Raw genomic sequence first — 16,699 nt, 5'->3', positions numbered from 1 at the left:
CCCCAACATACCATGGCCGGACCAAATGAGTTGTAAGGGGGGGGGGGGGTTCCTCCTTTTTTAGGGGGGCAAATCAGCGAAGTGGCGAAGCCACAAGCGCGCGCCTGCAAAGCAGGCGCGCGAACTAGGGGGGTCCGGGGGCATGCTCCCCCGAAAAATTTTTGAAAAACGGTTAAAATCTGTGCAATCTGGTGCATTCTGGGCCTTGTTTTGAGGGTTAAGAGCAGCATTGTTTTGGTGCTAAAACTAGTAAAAAAAACCAAACACTCAAAGCAAGGTACATGCTTTTTCCAGGGGTGGGGTTCCGGAACCCCTGGAACCCCCCCCCCCCCCCCTGGGTCCGGCCCTGCATACTGAATTCTTCTTTCGTTTTTGGAGACAGTGTCTGAGCCTTGATTTAGCATGTCCTTATCTCTATCTATAGTGTCTTAATGCATGTCTTGAACAACGTGTGTCGCACGCATCGTAGTTGGCGTTTAATTGACAAAAACAGAATCAAACAGACGATTTGATATAAAGACAGAAAGACAGACAGACAAAGCGATAGACAGAACCGCGCGCGCTCGTCGATACACATCCAACCACGTATCGCGAACACACACACACACACACACACATAAACTCGACACACGCACACACACACACACACACACACACACACACACACACACAATCATAAAAGACGATTTGATATAAAGACAGTAAGACAGACAGACAAAGCGATAGACAGAACCGTGCGCACTCATCGATACACATCCAACCACATGTCGCGAACACACACACACACACACACACGCACACACACACACATGCATGCATGCATGCATGCACACATGCACACACACACATACACACACACCTTCATTTTCACACACACACACACACACACATGCATGCACACACACACACACACACACATACACACACACACACACGCACGCACACACACGCGCACACACACACATGCACACACACACATACACATACATACACACACACACACACACACACACACACACACACACACACACACACCAGCATGGTTTTCTCACTCTCTGCACTGCAAATGATCTACTGTTTCAGAGAGCTGGACTTTATCAGCCTGATGTCCTACGATCTGCACGGTTCCTGGGAAACCGTCACCGGTCATCACAGTGGCCTCTACGCCAGGAGCTCTGAGACCGGGGTTGACCGCTACTTGAACATTGTCAGTAGCCTTAGTATTGCGCAAAAAGCTTCAAATAGTTCACACACTACAGGGCTGGATCAAGGTTTTGAGAGGGAGGGGCTTCCAAACTGAGGTAGGAGTAGAGGATCTGGTCATAGCCCCTCAGATGCTGTTTAAATTTAGCATTCTAAAGAGGTATTTTGGTTCTCATCTTGAGAAAAAAAGGTACATTTGCATGATAAAGGGCGAACCAAGGAATCCCCCCCCCCCCCCCCCCCCCCCCCCCCCCCCCCCCACACACACACTAGATCCAGCCCTGCACCAAAGAGTGGTTTGTTATTTTGAAAGTTTCGAATGATGCGCATATTAGTCTCTCGTCCTTGCAGTATGTGTGCAAACTGCACACTTCAGCTACATAACTCTTTTTATCGAGCAATTGTTTTGAAAGTTTGAATCCGATGCATTGATAGGTCAGGTATTCCGTGACTGGGAAAGCTTCCAAAGATAAAGGTTGCTGGTACAATGTACTCACTACTATACTTTAAACTTGTTCAGACATTCGCATTTTTAGTGCACTGACTCTATTAAACGAACATTCGTTCTTTATACCCAATACTTTTTCTTCAGGATAAAAGACAAACTTCAAGACAAAAAAAGTAGTCCATTTTATTATCGAGAATGTTTGTATCAACCTGAGACATTTATGCCTTGAAACTCAGTTTACATAGAAACTACCAACAGAGAAAAAAAAGTCTTTTTTAAACACAAATTTCGGTCACAAGAGTGTTTCTTATACAAAATTTGTCATCAAAACAAACAAATACAGTGGACGCCGCTTAATAAAACCGCGGTTAATAGAGCCAGCCGCTTATAAAAGCCGATTTCAGACGGTCCGGATTTATCACTATATCTTATGTATTAGAAAAAGCCGGTTAATAAAACCAACCCGCCGCTTATTAAAGCCAGTTTTCTCATAGAAATCACGTAGTTTGTGACTAAAACTCACATTATCTTGTTCTGATGTGGAAGACGACCAACAAACAAACACTCATAAAATCGTTCTTCTCTGCCGAGTAATGATTCGTGACGGTGACAGTGAAATTATTGATGTACCGAAGTGATCAAAGTACACGTACATGTACATAATTGAAACAAAAGTTCCACATCCTTCGTGAAGTTTTGTTTAGATTCAAACAAGTGTAAATGACGAAAGAAAGTGACTGAGTGACGTAAACAAAAGAGAAGATTTTTTTTTCTTTCGAAAATGACGTATTCCTGGACCGCCGGTTAATAAATCCGCAGCTTATTAAAGCCATTTTTCGTCGGTCCAGAAGTGGCTTTATTAAGCGGCGACCACTGTATAACCAAATATAACCCAAACTGATATTTAAAGAAAATTGTGTGACGATCTCCAGGATTACGCCGCCAAGTACTGGGTGCAGAAGGGCCTTGACCCCGCCAAGCTGAACATCGGCCTGGGTCTCTATGGTCGCTCCTTCACTCTGGCCTCCGCCTCCAACTACGGGGTGGGTGCACCAGCAACTAAAGGAGGTACCGCTGGACGCTACACCAGGGAGGCTGGCTTCATCGCTTATTATGAGGTGAGTAAGAAAAAGATCAATGTATCGATAAAACGTTAACCTAACCGTACCTTATTTTGAGCCATATTATTATTATTATTATTATTGTGATCATTTTTATGCGCCTAATCTAGATTTAGCCCTAGGCGCTTACATATGACGTCAGAGGCTGATTAAAACTCTTATTTACTAATAAATAATTTAGGCTAAAATTTTGAAGGAACTTTCGTTTAATCATAAAAAACACACAATAACTCTGACTAAAATGGATTGATAGATAAACGTTATTTCAATTTGTGTGGACAGTAACGCAACCATATTTCGGGGCTGCTGTGCCAAATAATACAAGAAAAGCTTCAGGTTGATTAAGACATTGTTAATGGCCACGGCAATACTTCAACCCATCTTTAGTGTATCTTTTCTACAACGAGAGGGGAAGTAATTGAGAATAAAACCAAGTGAATGAGACTGAAAGCACGTGAAATGAAAGCAAGTGATTGAGAATGAAAGCAAGTGATTGAGAATGAAAGCAAGTGATTGAGAATGAAAGCAAGTGATTGAGAGTAAAAGCAAGTGATTGAGAATGAAAGCAAGTGATTGAGAATGAAAGCAAGTGATTGAGAATGAAAGCAAGGGATTGAGAATGAAAGCAAGTGATTGAGAATGAAAGCAAGTGATTGAGAATGAAAGCAAGTGTTTGAGAATGAAACCAAATAATTCAGAATGAAACCAAGTGATTGAGAAGGAAAGAAAGTGTTTGAGAATGAAAGCAAGTGATTGAGAATGAAAGCAAGTGATTGAGAATGAAACCAAATAATTCAGAATGAAACCAAGTGATTGAGAAGGAAAGAAAGTGTTTGAGAATGAAAGCAAGTGATTGAGAATGAAAGAAAGTGATTGAGAATGAAACCAAGTGATTGAGAATGAAACCAAGTGATTGAGAATGAAACCAAGTGATTGAGAATGAAACCAAATAATTCAGAACGAAACCAAATAATTCAGAATGAAACCAAGTGATTGAGAATGAAAGCAAATAATTCAGAACGAAACCAAATAATTCAGAATGAAACCAAGTGATTGAGAATGAAAGCAAATAATTCAGAACGAAACCAAATAATTGAGAATGAAACCAAGTGATTGAGAATGAAACCAAATAATTCAGAATGAAACCAAATAATTCAGAATGAAACCAAGTGATTGAGAATGAAAGCACTGTGGTGTGACGGTGTGCAGGTGTGTGACATGAAGAAGCAGGGCGGACAAGTGGAGTGGATCGACGAGCAGAGCTCACCCTACATCCACCATGGAAATGAGTGGGTCGGTTACGACAACCCTAAGAGTCTGCGAGAGAAGGTCAGTTTACAGGAGGTCCTTGATTGAGCCCGATGTCGACTTCGCGAAGACTTCGCAATTTTTTTTTTTACCGAAAACTCAGTGCTAAAGGCGGTTCTTAATTGAGTCAGAAGTAAACTTCGCGAAGACTTCGGGTGGTCTTTTTACCGAAAACTCAGTGCTGAAGGCGGTCCTTAATAGAGTCCGAAGTAAACTTCGCGAAGACTTCGGGTGGTCTTTTTACCGAAAACTCAGTGCTGAAGGCGGTCCTTAATAGAGTCCGAAGTAAACTTCGCGAAGACTTCGGGTGGTCTTTTTACCGAAAACTCAGTGCTGAAGGCGGTCCTTAATAGAGTCCGAAGTAAACTTCGCGAAGACTTCGGGTGGTCTTTTTACCGAAAACTCAGTGCTGAAGGCGGTCTTTAATTGAGTCCGAAGTAAACTTCGCGAAGACTTCGGGTGGTCTTTTTACCGAAAACTCAGTGCTAAAGCTACGTGCGGCCAGCTTCGCGAAGTATACTTCGCGCAGTCGACTTCGAATTGGTAAAGACAGGCTTATAGTTAAAGGAGGGCGGGAGTAACGATATCAGGTTTCTCATACAACCAGCTTTCTCGTTCGATATATACCCGAGACTGAAATGTTGTTTCCTGGTCAAATTAAAGAATTGCACTTATTTGAGGGAGAAAGGCATGTCAGTTTCTTGCAAGTGAAGGAAATTGCTAGTGAAATTCAATAGATTTCATCTCAAAATTCGACTCGTTTTAATACATTTGTTGTTTGTTTTGACGTTCCATACTCAAGAAGTAAAGCCACGTGAGCTTATCGTTGTGTGGCTCCTTTGTGCAACAGGTTCGCTACATCAAGAAGAACAACTTTGGAGGTGTGATGGTGTGGGCGCTGCCTCTGGACGACTTCTCGGGCAGTCACTGCGGCCAGGGACCCTTCCCTCTTATGCACGCCATCGCTGACGAGTGCCAGCACAACACAGGACAACTGTGAGTGCAGTTATCGTGTTTGTCTTGAACAGAAGATGAAAGTCGCTTGTTCATTTCAATGCTTGTTATTCTCTCAGGTGCCAGGAGAATGGTTCCAAATAACTCACTTACTCTATTGCACATGTCGTTTGCATTTAAGAGCGTTATTTACTTCCCTTTGTTTATCAAATCTCTTGAACAGAAGAGCTATGGTGACTGCGCGCAAGAGCGATAAAACAATTAAAAAAAACAATTAAAAAATACTGTACTCAGGTGGCAACGAAGAAGACAAAACAAATAACAGCGACGTTCCGACCCTGGGGTCTTCTTCTGCTTGTAGTGCCTGAAGAAGACCCTTATGTCGAAACGTTATTTGTTTTGTCTTCTTCGTTCACACATGATTGCAATATTTTTTTGTCTTTTTATTAGTGTTTGTCTTTCACAAACAATGCCTGTGTATCTGTGTCTGTCGGTCGTGTTTTCTTCATGTCTGTCAGTAATCAAAGCAAAACTGATGAAATAGAATTTGTACAGCTGTTACAGCTATATTTGAAGAGGTAAGAGCTCTTACATCTTAGATAAGGCACAGTGGTCATTTATCATCATTATGTGTGGGTTGGTTAGTTGTTGCTTTTTTTACGTCCCTCCAACCTATTTAGCTATTCGTGACCGATTCAGTTTTGTTTCCATGTTAAACTTAGAGGCTGTCCTCAATTTATTTTTAAATTACAGCATTAACTTTGGGTCTATTGCTGTAAAGTTTTGTATTTTGTTCTTCCACGTTCTTGTGAACGTTTATCTGTGTCAATAGTGAAACGTTCCACGAACTTTCCTTTATTGTTTTGTTGTTTTATCCTTGATGTTGGAACGTTAGTAGTCTTGATTAGGATTACAGTTGTAAAGCCTAAAACACAGATCTACGAGAATAGAATGAACTGTCCAGCACAAAGGTAAAAGACCATCTGTGTTAAACGCCCACTCCGCCTCGTGAAAACCTCCTTCTACAGAATAAAACAAGTCGCGTAAGGCGAAAATACAGTAGCTGTCGAACTCACAGAATGAAACTGAACGCAATGCCATTTTTCAGCAAGACCGTATACTCGTAGCATCGTCAGTCCACCGCTCATGGCAAAGGCAGTGAAATTGACAAGAAGAGCGGGGTAGTAGTTGCGCTAAGAAGGATAGCACGCTTTTCTGTACCTCTCTTTGTTTTAACTTTCTGAGCGTGTTTTTAATCCAAACATATCATATCTATATGTTTTTGGAATCAGGAACCGACAAGGAATAAGATGAAAGTGTTTTTAAATTGATTTGGACAATTTAATTTTGATAATAATTTTTATATATTTAATTTTCAGAGCTTGTTTTTAATCCGAATATAACATATTTATATGTTTTTGGAATCAGCAAATGATGGAGAATAAGATAAACGTAAATTTGGATCGTTTTATAAATTTTTATTTTTTTTTACAATTTTCAGATTTTTAATGACCAAAGTCATTAATTAATTTTTAAGCCACCAAGCTGAAATGCAATACCGAAGTCCGGCCTTCGTCTAAGATTGCTTGACCAAAATTTCAACCAATTTGGTTGAAAAATGAGGGCGTGACAGTGCCGCCTCAACTTTCACGAAAAGCCGGATATGACGTCATCAAAGACATTTATCAAAAAAATGAAAAAAAACGTTCGGGGATTTCATACCCAGAAACTCTCATGTCAAATTTCATAAAGATCGGTCCAGTAGTTTAGTCTGAATCGCTCTACACACACACACACACACACACACGCACGCACATACACCACGACCCTCGTTTCGATTCCCCCTCGATGTTAAAATATTTAGTCAAAACTTGACTAAATATAAAAAGTTGACTCATCAGCGTGAAACGTCTATGGTCTACCGGGTTTATTTGTCTCTGAAGGTTTATGGGATACGTCTCATCTCATGTATTTATTGTCCAATCCACAACCGTATGAGGTAATGTCTCAGATCTGGGCAGGCTTTAACATGGGAGGTACTTCGTCACAAACCAAAAATCAACACCCAGCTGTTTGCTGTAGTAAGTCTTAAACAATAATACTGTGCACGGAGAGCACTCAGGCTGTTCATTTTTGGAATTCATTGACTTTAATGTGACTCTGATCTCCAGGCACACACCCGCACCCACGTCCCGGCCACCTGTTACCAACGCACCCCATACCAACGCACCCAATACGAATACCAATTCGCCACGTAAGTGTCGTTCTGTGTGCTTGTTACTGGAAGCAGAGAGAGAGAAAGAGAGAGAGAGAGAGAGAGTGTTCGTGTGTGTGTGTGTGTGTGTGTGTGTGTGTGTGTGTGTGTGTGTGCGTGTGTGTGTGTGTGTGCGTGTGTGTGTGAGAGATTCGGATTCGGATGGTTTATTCACATAGGCCATTGCCCCTAGTGAAGGGGTGTGAACAAAAGGAAAAACATTGAATCATTTTTACATTCAGTAGACTCAAAACAGTGCATATTTTTCTCAAAAGTGGATAACAGATACATCAATGCAGACATCTACATACAAAATTACGATAACAGTGTTTCTCGTATCTTAAATGCTTTATACAAATATAAACATAAATCACGTACAGTTTTTTCATGTGTTGAAGCTAAAAGAAGGCTGAGTCGAAAAGCACTTGGTTGCCTGTAATATTTCAGTGGGATGAATTTTTCTCTCAATTTATGGAAGTATGGACAGACAAGAACGTGTGTGTGAGAGAGAGAGGGAGAGAGAGAGACACACACACACACAGACAGAGAGAATGAAAGAGAAAAATAGAGAGAAAGAGGGACAGTGTGTTTGTTTGTGTGATTGTGTGATTGTGTGTGTGTGTGTGTGTGTGTGTGTGTGTGTGTGTCTGTCTGTCTGTGTGTGTGTGTGTGTGTGTGTGTGTGTGTGTGTGTGTGTGTTTTGACACAAGCTTAGGCTCTTGTGGCAAGGTTTCTAAGGCAACGTGAGAGGGATTTCTAGACTTACAACGTTTTCAATTGTCGAAGATTGTAAAATCTTAGTAGAGTTTTAAAAGCTAATCGGATTACGATAATTTCTCATCGATGCTGTGTGCTGTGACGAGCTTCAAGCATTATTGATGAGTTGTTCATGAACACACCCCCTAAGCGATTATATTCAAGTGCCATGTTCATACAGTATTAGGTTACTTAAAGGCTGCCATATTCGTAGCGTTCATTAATTAATTCATATTGTTTACATGTGCCAATAATGTTATAAAACCGTACCTAAGGGGATATAATAACGATTGGCTGTAGCTTTCGAACACAGAACAAATTATTTCAGTATTGCAAAGTGGTGTTGATAGTGTCGAATGTAAACAGAACAGTCTCAAACGCCATCTTTGGTTTACGAAACGTCACGAAGTGACGTCAACGGTCTAAAAATAGCCCAAGTCCTGGAGAACTGTTGCTAAACAATGCAATACAAAATTAATTATTTCTCGTAATTGGTAAGGATTTGAAACCTAAAACTTTGCAGGAAGCTTAATTTATACATCCCCGCAACGATGGGAAAAGCCCTGGAAGTAATCAAATTAATTAAATTGGACTATGTCAGCCTTTAATGTTGAAAGGACGTGACCTGTTGACTGACCTCTGTCGGAAAGAGTTAACTTGGTATGATAAGATTACATTTCAGCGCATTACGATTTATGCTATGACGGTAGCATTTCACGTTCAACATAATATTACCACGCACAGCATTATTGCTGTAGTCTTGAGACTAGCACGTAATCCAACCCACAGGCCCCGCCTACTTTGATCCCGCCCACCTCGTGACGAGTGCCTGTGCTTCAGCATATCTTTACCACGCCCAATATGTGCTTCAACATATCTTTACCACATTCAAAATAATGTTAGACGGGCACATTGGCCGAGTGGATAAACATCGGCCTCCCGGCTATGCGGAAGGTCGTGGGTTCGAATCCCGGCCGTGCCTGGTTGCTTACGTAAAATCCCACTTGTGCAAAAACATAAGTGAACGTGTGAGTTTCAGCCCATGAACGAGGAAGAAGAAGAAGAAGAAGAAGATAATGTTACCTTCAACATATCTTGACCACGCACTTCAATGTGGCCGAGTGGTAACGCACTTGCGCTCGGAATCGAGAGGTTGCGTGTTCGACTCTGGGTCAGGCCGCTATTTTCTCCCCCCTTTCCTAACCTAGGTGGTGGGTTCAAATGCTAGTCTTTCGGATGAGACGAAAAACCGAGGTCCCTTCGTGTACACTATATTGGGTGTGCACGTTAAAGATCCCACGATTGACAAAAGGGTCTTTCCTGGCAAAATTGTATAGGCATAGATAAAAATGTCCATCAAAATACCCGTGTGACTTGGAATAAAGGCCGTGAAAGGTAAAGTTTCGCCTAACAGGCTTGAGGTTTGCTGGTCGATGTGAATGCGTTATACATTGAGTGTAAAAAATGTTTGTTTGTCTGTCTGTCTGTAAAAAATTCCATTTCACACGGCAGAAATTAGTATGTAAAGCGCGGAGAGCACAGTTAATTGTGGTTCGCGCTATATAAGCTCACCATAATAAAAAAAAAATGTACCTTCAACATGCCTTTACCACGCACATCATTTTACTGTCAACATAATTATCTTCAACACATCAGTGCAATGTCACCTTAACTTCAAAATACGTTTACCACGTCCAACATCATTTTACCCTCAAAATAACTTTACAACGCCCAACACCATTTTACCCTCAACATAACTTTACCACGCCCAACATCAATTTACCTACTGCATGACTTTCGCGGTTTCTGTACAGAGGTGACACACCCGCCTCACCACACGCTTCAACCAGCCCAGTTCACCTGCCTGACTAAGGACGGGTTCTACGCGTCTCCACGCTCCTGCATGGAGTATTTCATCTGTGCCTCCCACATCTCCTACTCTGTGCACTGCGCTGACGGGCTGGTCTTCAACCCCAACACCGGCTTCTGCGACTGGCCCGGAAACTACAAGTGTACTATCGGGGACTCACCGGGAACGGGTCAGGTGACTTCCGCTCCCGTGGAGCACCAAACACAGCCCCCGCAGCACGTCACCAACAGGCCTCCTGCCCAAACCCAGCGACCTGGCACTGGAGGTAGGGTTGATGGCAAATGGCAAATGCTTTATTTGAAATTATTATATTTGTGTTTTGTACCTGCCTTCTCCTGTTACCCATTAGGTCAGCTATCACAGATCTTGGCTGGTTCGCAAGAGTCGAGGTTAGAGAGTTTAGTCCGGGATAAACTGTACCCTCAATGCACTTTATCCGGGACTAAAGTCTCTAAACTCGACTCCTCCATATCGGCCCTGTTCAGGATTTTACATGCGATAAGAGCATCCTTCCACTTGAAAACATATTAAAAATCAACATTTTGAATGCTTTCTGTGCAAACTGAGATTCTTTTTTTATTAATCAATGGGAAAAAATCCACCTATTGTCCGTTAAGAAGTTTAATCATTGAGAAAGTTCCACTCTGCAAAAAGAGCACCCATGCTGTTGATTGTTTTGTATTTGTCCAAATGGAGGTATGGCCTTATCCCATGTAAAAGCCTAGCCACAATGTGTAATGGTGAGCTGAATCTATTACACGGGAAAAACTACATGTACCTTTATTTATTTATGCATGTACGTACATAGAAAAAGAGACCGCTATGTTTTGATATATGCTTGCTGGCTGATGTAAAACTGCTTTGCTTTTATTGTAGCTTTGCTCTCTCTCGCTCCATTTGCTGTGTAAATGGGTAGTCTTGTTTGCTTACGTTGATAGAATTGAATGTTTTAGCAGCCCACTCTTTTGCAGAACTCAAAATGACTTGTAGATTGTGACAAGTTGTTTCATGTGCTGCTTAACCTCTTGCTTTTCAACCTTTAATTTATGCTGTATTTTTAGTACAATGTGTTTGATGGCCTTTGTGCTAATGCTCTATGGAAAGACAATCATTATTTATCATAGCAAGTTAAACCAAGAACTCGTCGGATGCTTACAAAATTTCATCGCTGATCCGCAATAATGCCAAACATGACATAACAGCTCCCATAACACAACAACCTGCGACGATGCGAACGACCTTCACCCCAGCGGCTACACAAAGGACCACTCCTGGCGTCGGTAGGAAACTCTCCGGGTGAAGAACGCTCTTCGTTTCTTCGACACGACTTATTTTCCCTACTCCAATGCCCGAAGGGATCTTAATACCTTACCCATTTATGTTCTGTCGCTCTGTCATTTCCTTCTGTTCTCATTCCGAACGTCAATCCCACGATGGTGATAGTGTTTGTTGTAATATTCTCAATTAACCCCCTTGTTTTGTCTCTTCCCCAGACGTCGACTTTTTCTTGAGGTCATGGGTTTTTTTATATGGAAAAAATAAATCAAGGTTCTTTCTTGTCGTTTTGGTCCTTTAACTTCACTGACTTCTAATCTCGGTTATCTCTCAGTTTCTTCTTTGTTTTTTGTTTGTTTGAATTGTACACTCCGTCCTTTGAATATTTTCTCGCCATTTCATTATTTCCCTGTGGTTCCTACTTCATTCTTCTGGTTCTCCTGGTTTCTTAACTTTCATGAATTCTAATCTCCCTTTTCTTTTGTTGTCTTTTTTGTTGTCTTTGTTTCATTTGTATATCTGCCTCTCAATCTTTTCTGACCATGTCATTCTCTCCTTGTAGATCTTACTTGATCTTTCTGGTTCTCTGGTTTCTGGGACAAACATTTCAAGACTATAGTCCACAGCCCAGGTCGTTTCTTTTAAAGAGTCTACATTCCCTTAAACTTCGGATTCTCGGCGAAAGATCTCTCGTGCCATCAGTCCTTTGTCCACATCTTTGTCGCCCTTTGTTTATGAACATTCTGTATGGATCTTTGGAGTCTGTCTGTCGTTGTCTTGAATCATTTCTACCCCCCTTGGCATTTCTGGCTTCCTACTCGTCGACTCTGATTACGTTTTAACTTATTTAAGTCATTTGTGAAGCGAGTATTCCCTTAACAAAGCTAGATAACATTTGTTCCATAATTTTCTTGAAATCAGGCTCTGAGCATAATAAGAATAATACAGGAAATCTGGAAAAGGAAATTTGTGTTGCGGCAGTTTTCTCATTGATAAGGTAATTGTACTGAAGCATTCATATCTCTGCATACAATACTTCATAGTTCTTTTTGAGAGTTACTGCCCTTCCCTCAAGCTCATTTAGTAAGTAAATTCCGACAGCATCAGTTAATAAATATTATCCTAGATTGAACAACCCTGTTTTGTTTATACTGAACAACAGTTCTCCCCCTTTGAGAAAACCGTAACTGCAACTGATGCCAGCTAAATCGAGCTGAATTCACAAGTAAACATTCGTCCTCCTTTGAATAACTCGTTAAAGTAACTGACGTAAAGAGCACACACCGGATTGTAGTAGAACAACCCCGTTAACTAGCCGCTGACGTGCACAGACCACGACATGCACGACTTCTGCGAGGATCAGGGTGACGGCGTCTACAGGGACCCCGTGGACTGCGACCACTTCATCGAGTGCTCCAACGGCTACACCTACATCTTCAACTGCGCACCCGGCAGCGTCTACAACGAGGCCATCAACAACTGCGACAAGCCTGAGAACGTGCCCTCGTGTCATGGCGGCCAGTGGCAGACCGCAGGCCCGGTGACGACGATGAGTCCGACGACGGTCCCGACGACGCCCCAACCTGTCATTACGACCCAGGTCCCTAGCACTGCTGCAGTACCGACGACTATGCAGCCGACGACCCAGCAGCCAGCTACTCAGCAGCCAACGACTCAGCAACCCACGATTGAGCCATCTACGACTCAACAGCCGACTGCTACTCAAGCTCCTACTACTCATGCGCCTATAACTGATGCGCCGTCTACTCAGCAACCGACTACTCAACAACCAACTACTCAACAACCGACTACTCAACAACCGACTACTCGAATGCCCACCACTCACGCCCCCATTACTGAAGCGCCCACCACGCAGCCACCAGTTCAAACGACTCAAGGTCATTTGTTGGGCAATATTTTGGGAAGATGTTTTGTGGTCTGTGGTTTTTTTTGTGGTTGTGGGTATTTTTGTTGTTGTTGCAGGTGTCAGAAAGGAGCTTTCCCGGCTCCTACTCATGAATAGTGGTTCACTAATGCATGGCTGGTTTTCTACATGTATAGTGTCCTCGGAATCTCTAGGGTGGGCAAGGTACTGCCCAAGATAAACTTTCCACGTATAAGGGATGTAATCTAATGTTTAAGTGATTTTGTGGAATCTGTTGCAGGTGCGTCTTCTACTGCCTCCGTCTTTTTTCCCCCAACATTTGTTTATTTCTGCAAGAGTTAGGCACCAGAAATTACCGCAAATACGTTGCTACAACAGAGCCTTTGGGCCTTCAAAGCATCCAGCAAGCATACTTATGTCGCTTTAAAAACAAACTACAGCATTGCGGCAAGTGCCCACACATGCATATTACTTGCTTAATTTTCAGTGGATCTACCAGTTGGCTATTGAATCTCCAGGGCTCCCCACAGACTCTTTACCAAGAGGGTCCTGGGACCCCCAATTTTAATGTTTAGGTGATCCATAATCCTCTCAACGGAACTTAAGAGGATCCGAAGATCAGGAGGTCTGTTGGGGGTTCTGTGAGACCGTCAAATTGTTATCTGTCATATAACGTAGGCTACATTCACGTCCGTACGTTCTTGTCCATTGTGAACAAAAACTAGCAGACGAGTGCAGCCTAAAAATCAGTACGAATTGAGTGCGTTCCGGACCCGGCCAATCTTTTCGGGTTTAGTGCGTCGCGGGACCTTCCCTCAAGAATGTCTAAAGACGTTTCTTCGGTTTCTAGGACGCAGGGACGCACAGTTTGGGGAGCCCTGCGCTCTTTTTTTTTTTTCTTTTTTTTTCTTTTTTTTCTTCTTTTTTTCATTTTTTTTTCATGTTAACTTTTTTTGACCTCAGTTGCATGCAAGGCTGCTTCAACCCATCTTTTTTGCCTCTTTCGTCTTTTTTTTTTCAATGAAATTTTAATTTTGTTTTCTTTTACATTACAGGTTACATTTCCATTAAATTACTTTTTAATTCAACAACAATCTAACTAAGGACAATGGGGATAAACCTTTCGTAGCGCAAGTTCTTGTTGAAATACAATTTCCTAAATAGCTGGTTGGAAAAAAAACAACCACTTAAATTTACTTCTTTTGCCCTAATCTTTTCACCTCTATCATGGACAAATACCAATAATGGACAATTTTATTAAAATATTTTACAATTACCATTATTCTCAGTCTATATGTGTCGCAAATCTAACTCTGAATTAAACACGCTCTTAGTAGGCATGCAATATCCGTGTCGGCATATGCGTATCACATTGAGCTTATACTGGAGCTGTCTGATGGAGAAATCAGTATCCGTTAAATAATATTTTTGGGAGGTGTCTTCTCAGCCCGTATGTTTTGGCCAACGTGTTAAACGTGCAAACGAAACGGCGTCCTTCTCTGTATAATTATATAAAATCCTTCTTTCTTTGATACACTTTGCATAACGGCAATCCGATTCTCTTGTCAGTTCGTTCTAAATGTTGCCACTTCTCTTCATCAGACATCAGCACCTTTTGCAACGGCCACGACGACGGAATCTTCGCCGATCCTAGCGACTGTGCCCACTTCATCGAGTGTGCAAACGGAAACACCTACAGGGAACCGTGTGCCCCTGGTACCGCTTGGAACGACGGCATCAAGACATGTGACCTCGTCGCCAACGTCCGCGGATGTGACCACGCCGCTTAATATGTCAATAAGAGAAAACTGGATGTCGCTTACAACATAAAACAAAATTGATGTCTCTTGTATCGTCAAAGAGAAGGACAAGAAGGATAAGAAGATTAGCGTTTTTAAAAAAAAAAGGACTGCAGTAAGTTAGAGAAAAGCGTCGTATTCTGCGGTCTGCACTGCCAAAATTTTGAACATGGATGAATTTATAATAAAAAAAAACTTTTCGGGGAAAAAATGTGTGTGTGTGTGTGTGTGTGTGTGTGTGTGTGTGTGTGTGTGTGTGTGTGTGTGTGTGTGTGTGTTGTGTGTGTGTGTGTGTATGTGTGTGTGTGTGTGTGTGTGTGTGTCCCTCTGACCCTCTCTGTCTCTCTATCCGTCCCCCCACCCCCTCTGTCTGTCTGTCTGTCCGTTTGTCTGTCTGTACGTCTGTTTGTCTGTCTGTCTATCTCTATGTATACTTCTGTCTCTGTCTGCCTGTCACTCTGTCTCTGTCTCTGTCTGTCTGTCTGTCTGTCTGTCTGTCTCTCTCTCTCTCTGTCTCTCTCTCTCTCTCTATCTATCTCTTATCAGTATAAAGAGGTTTCTAGTTCATGACAATTGTTATGAACCTATCAATCTTCCAGTTTTCATAATCCTAGGATCCATACAATAAACACAAACAGGTTTTTAGTGCACATTTGCGTCTTTTACTTCACCTTACTCACACACACTCAAAAAAACAAGTCGCGTGAGGCAAAATTACTACATTTAGTCAAGCTGTCGAACTCACAGAATGAAACTGAACGCACTGCATTTTTTCACCAAGACCGGTACATTGTATAGCATCGTCAGTACCCCGCTCGTGTAAAAGGCAGTGAAATTGTGAAGCCAGTATAGCGCGGTAGTGGTTGCGTTGAGCAGGATAGCACACTTTTCTGTATCTTTATTCTTTTTAACTTTCTGAGCTTGTTTTTATTTTATTTTTTAAACCATGTCATTTTGTTTTTTAATCAGAAACCGACAAGGAATAAGATTTTTTTAAAATTTAAATCGATTTTGGAAATTTAATTTTAATCATAATTCTCATATATTTAATTTTCAGAGCTTGTTTTCAATCCGAATATAACATATTTATATGTTTTTTGGAATCAGAAAATGATGGAAAATAAGATAACATTATTTTTGGATCGTTTTAAAAAAACAGATTTTTATTACAATTGCAGACGTAACATTTAAAGGCACAGTAAGCCTCCCGTAAACCATCACAGAGCTCCCCGAGCGTCTAAATACAGTACAAGCATACTTCCATTTGAACGCTCACCGAACGGGAACATCCTGGCTGCTTTCTGTCGAGCGTGAGACATTTTCAAAGAATTTATTTTCGTAGACTTGTTCGTTAACAACAACGGCGCCTCGTTTTTGCGCTAGACCTAACTTTTAAAATCTAAAGAATAAATTGACAGCTTGTTACACAAACATTCTTTAATCATAAAAGAATTCGTTTTTCATCAAGACAAGATCAGAACAATTCGAAGTTGTGAAAGTTTAAAAAAAAGAAAAGCCCGGAAGCAGGGTCACGCAAGTGTCGTAGCAGACGAAGGTTTATCAGTGCAAATCGCCGTTCCTCTCATCAGTCAAAAGCCATCGCTAGAGTTCTTGTGAACCACAGCCGTTGTTTCGTGCATAAAAAACGTGCTATTGTAGATAAGCTCACATCGAGTCGCATTCATGACTAACTGACGACTGCATTGTGAAAAAGGAAAACTGGATCACACGGGTTCACGATGGCTCAGGGGTAAGATAAACCACGCAAAAATAAATTCTTTGAAAATTGTTCGCTCTTTACGGAGGGCACCTAGGATGTTCTCAAT

General features: G+C 41.7%; 1 protein-coding gene across 1 annotated transcript in view; it reads left to right on the top strand.

Annotated features, from left to right (window-relative positions):
* LOC138958820 (chitinase-3-like protein 1) overlaps nucleotides 1-15,084 on the top strand; it is a 31,166-nt gene extending 16,082 nt beyond the window's left edge. The window contains exons 7-13 of the mRNA XM_070330120.1: nucleotides 1,084-1,207; nucleotides 2,584-2,769; nucleotides 3,982-4,101; nucleotides 4,931-5,076; nucleotides 7,206-7,288; nucleotides 9,859-10,179; nucleotides 14,677-15,084. Coding sequence (XP_070186221.1) covers nucleotides 1,084-1,207; nucleotides 2,584-2,769; nucleotides 3,982-4,101; nucleotides 4,931-5,076; nucleotides 7,206-7,288; nucleotides 9,859-10,179; nucleotides 14,677-14,864 — 1,168 coding nt within the window. The 3' untranslated portion in view covers nucleotides 14,865-15,084. The remainder of the gene's footprint in view (nucleotides 1-1,083; nucleotides 1,208-2,583; nucleotides 2,770-3,981; nucleotides 4,102-4,930; nucleotides 5,077-7,205; nucleotides 7,289-9,858; nucleotides 10,180-14,676) is intronic.
* Nucleotides 15,085-16,699: the final 1,615 nt, after the last annotated feature.

This window comes from Littorina saxatilis, linkage group LG2, assembly GCF_037325665.1.
Source record: "Littorina saxatilis isolate snail1 linkage group LG2, US_GU_Lsax_2.0, whole genome shotgun sequence".
NCBI lineage: Eukaryota > Metazoa > Mollusca > Gastropoda > Littorinimorpha > Littorinidae > Littorina > Littorina saxatilis.
This window is presented reverse-complemented; position numbering and strand designations above follow the sequence as displayed.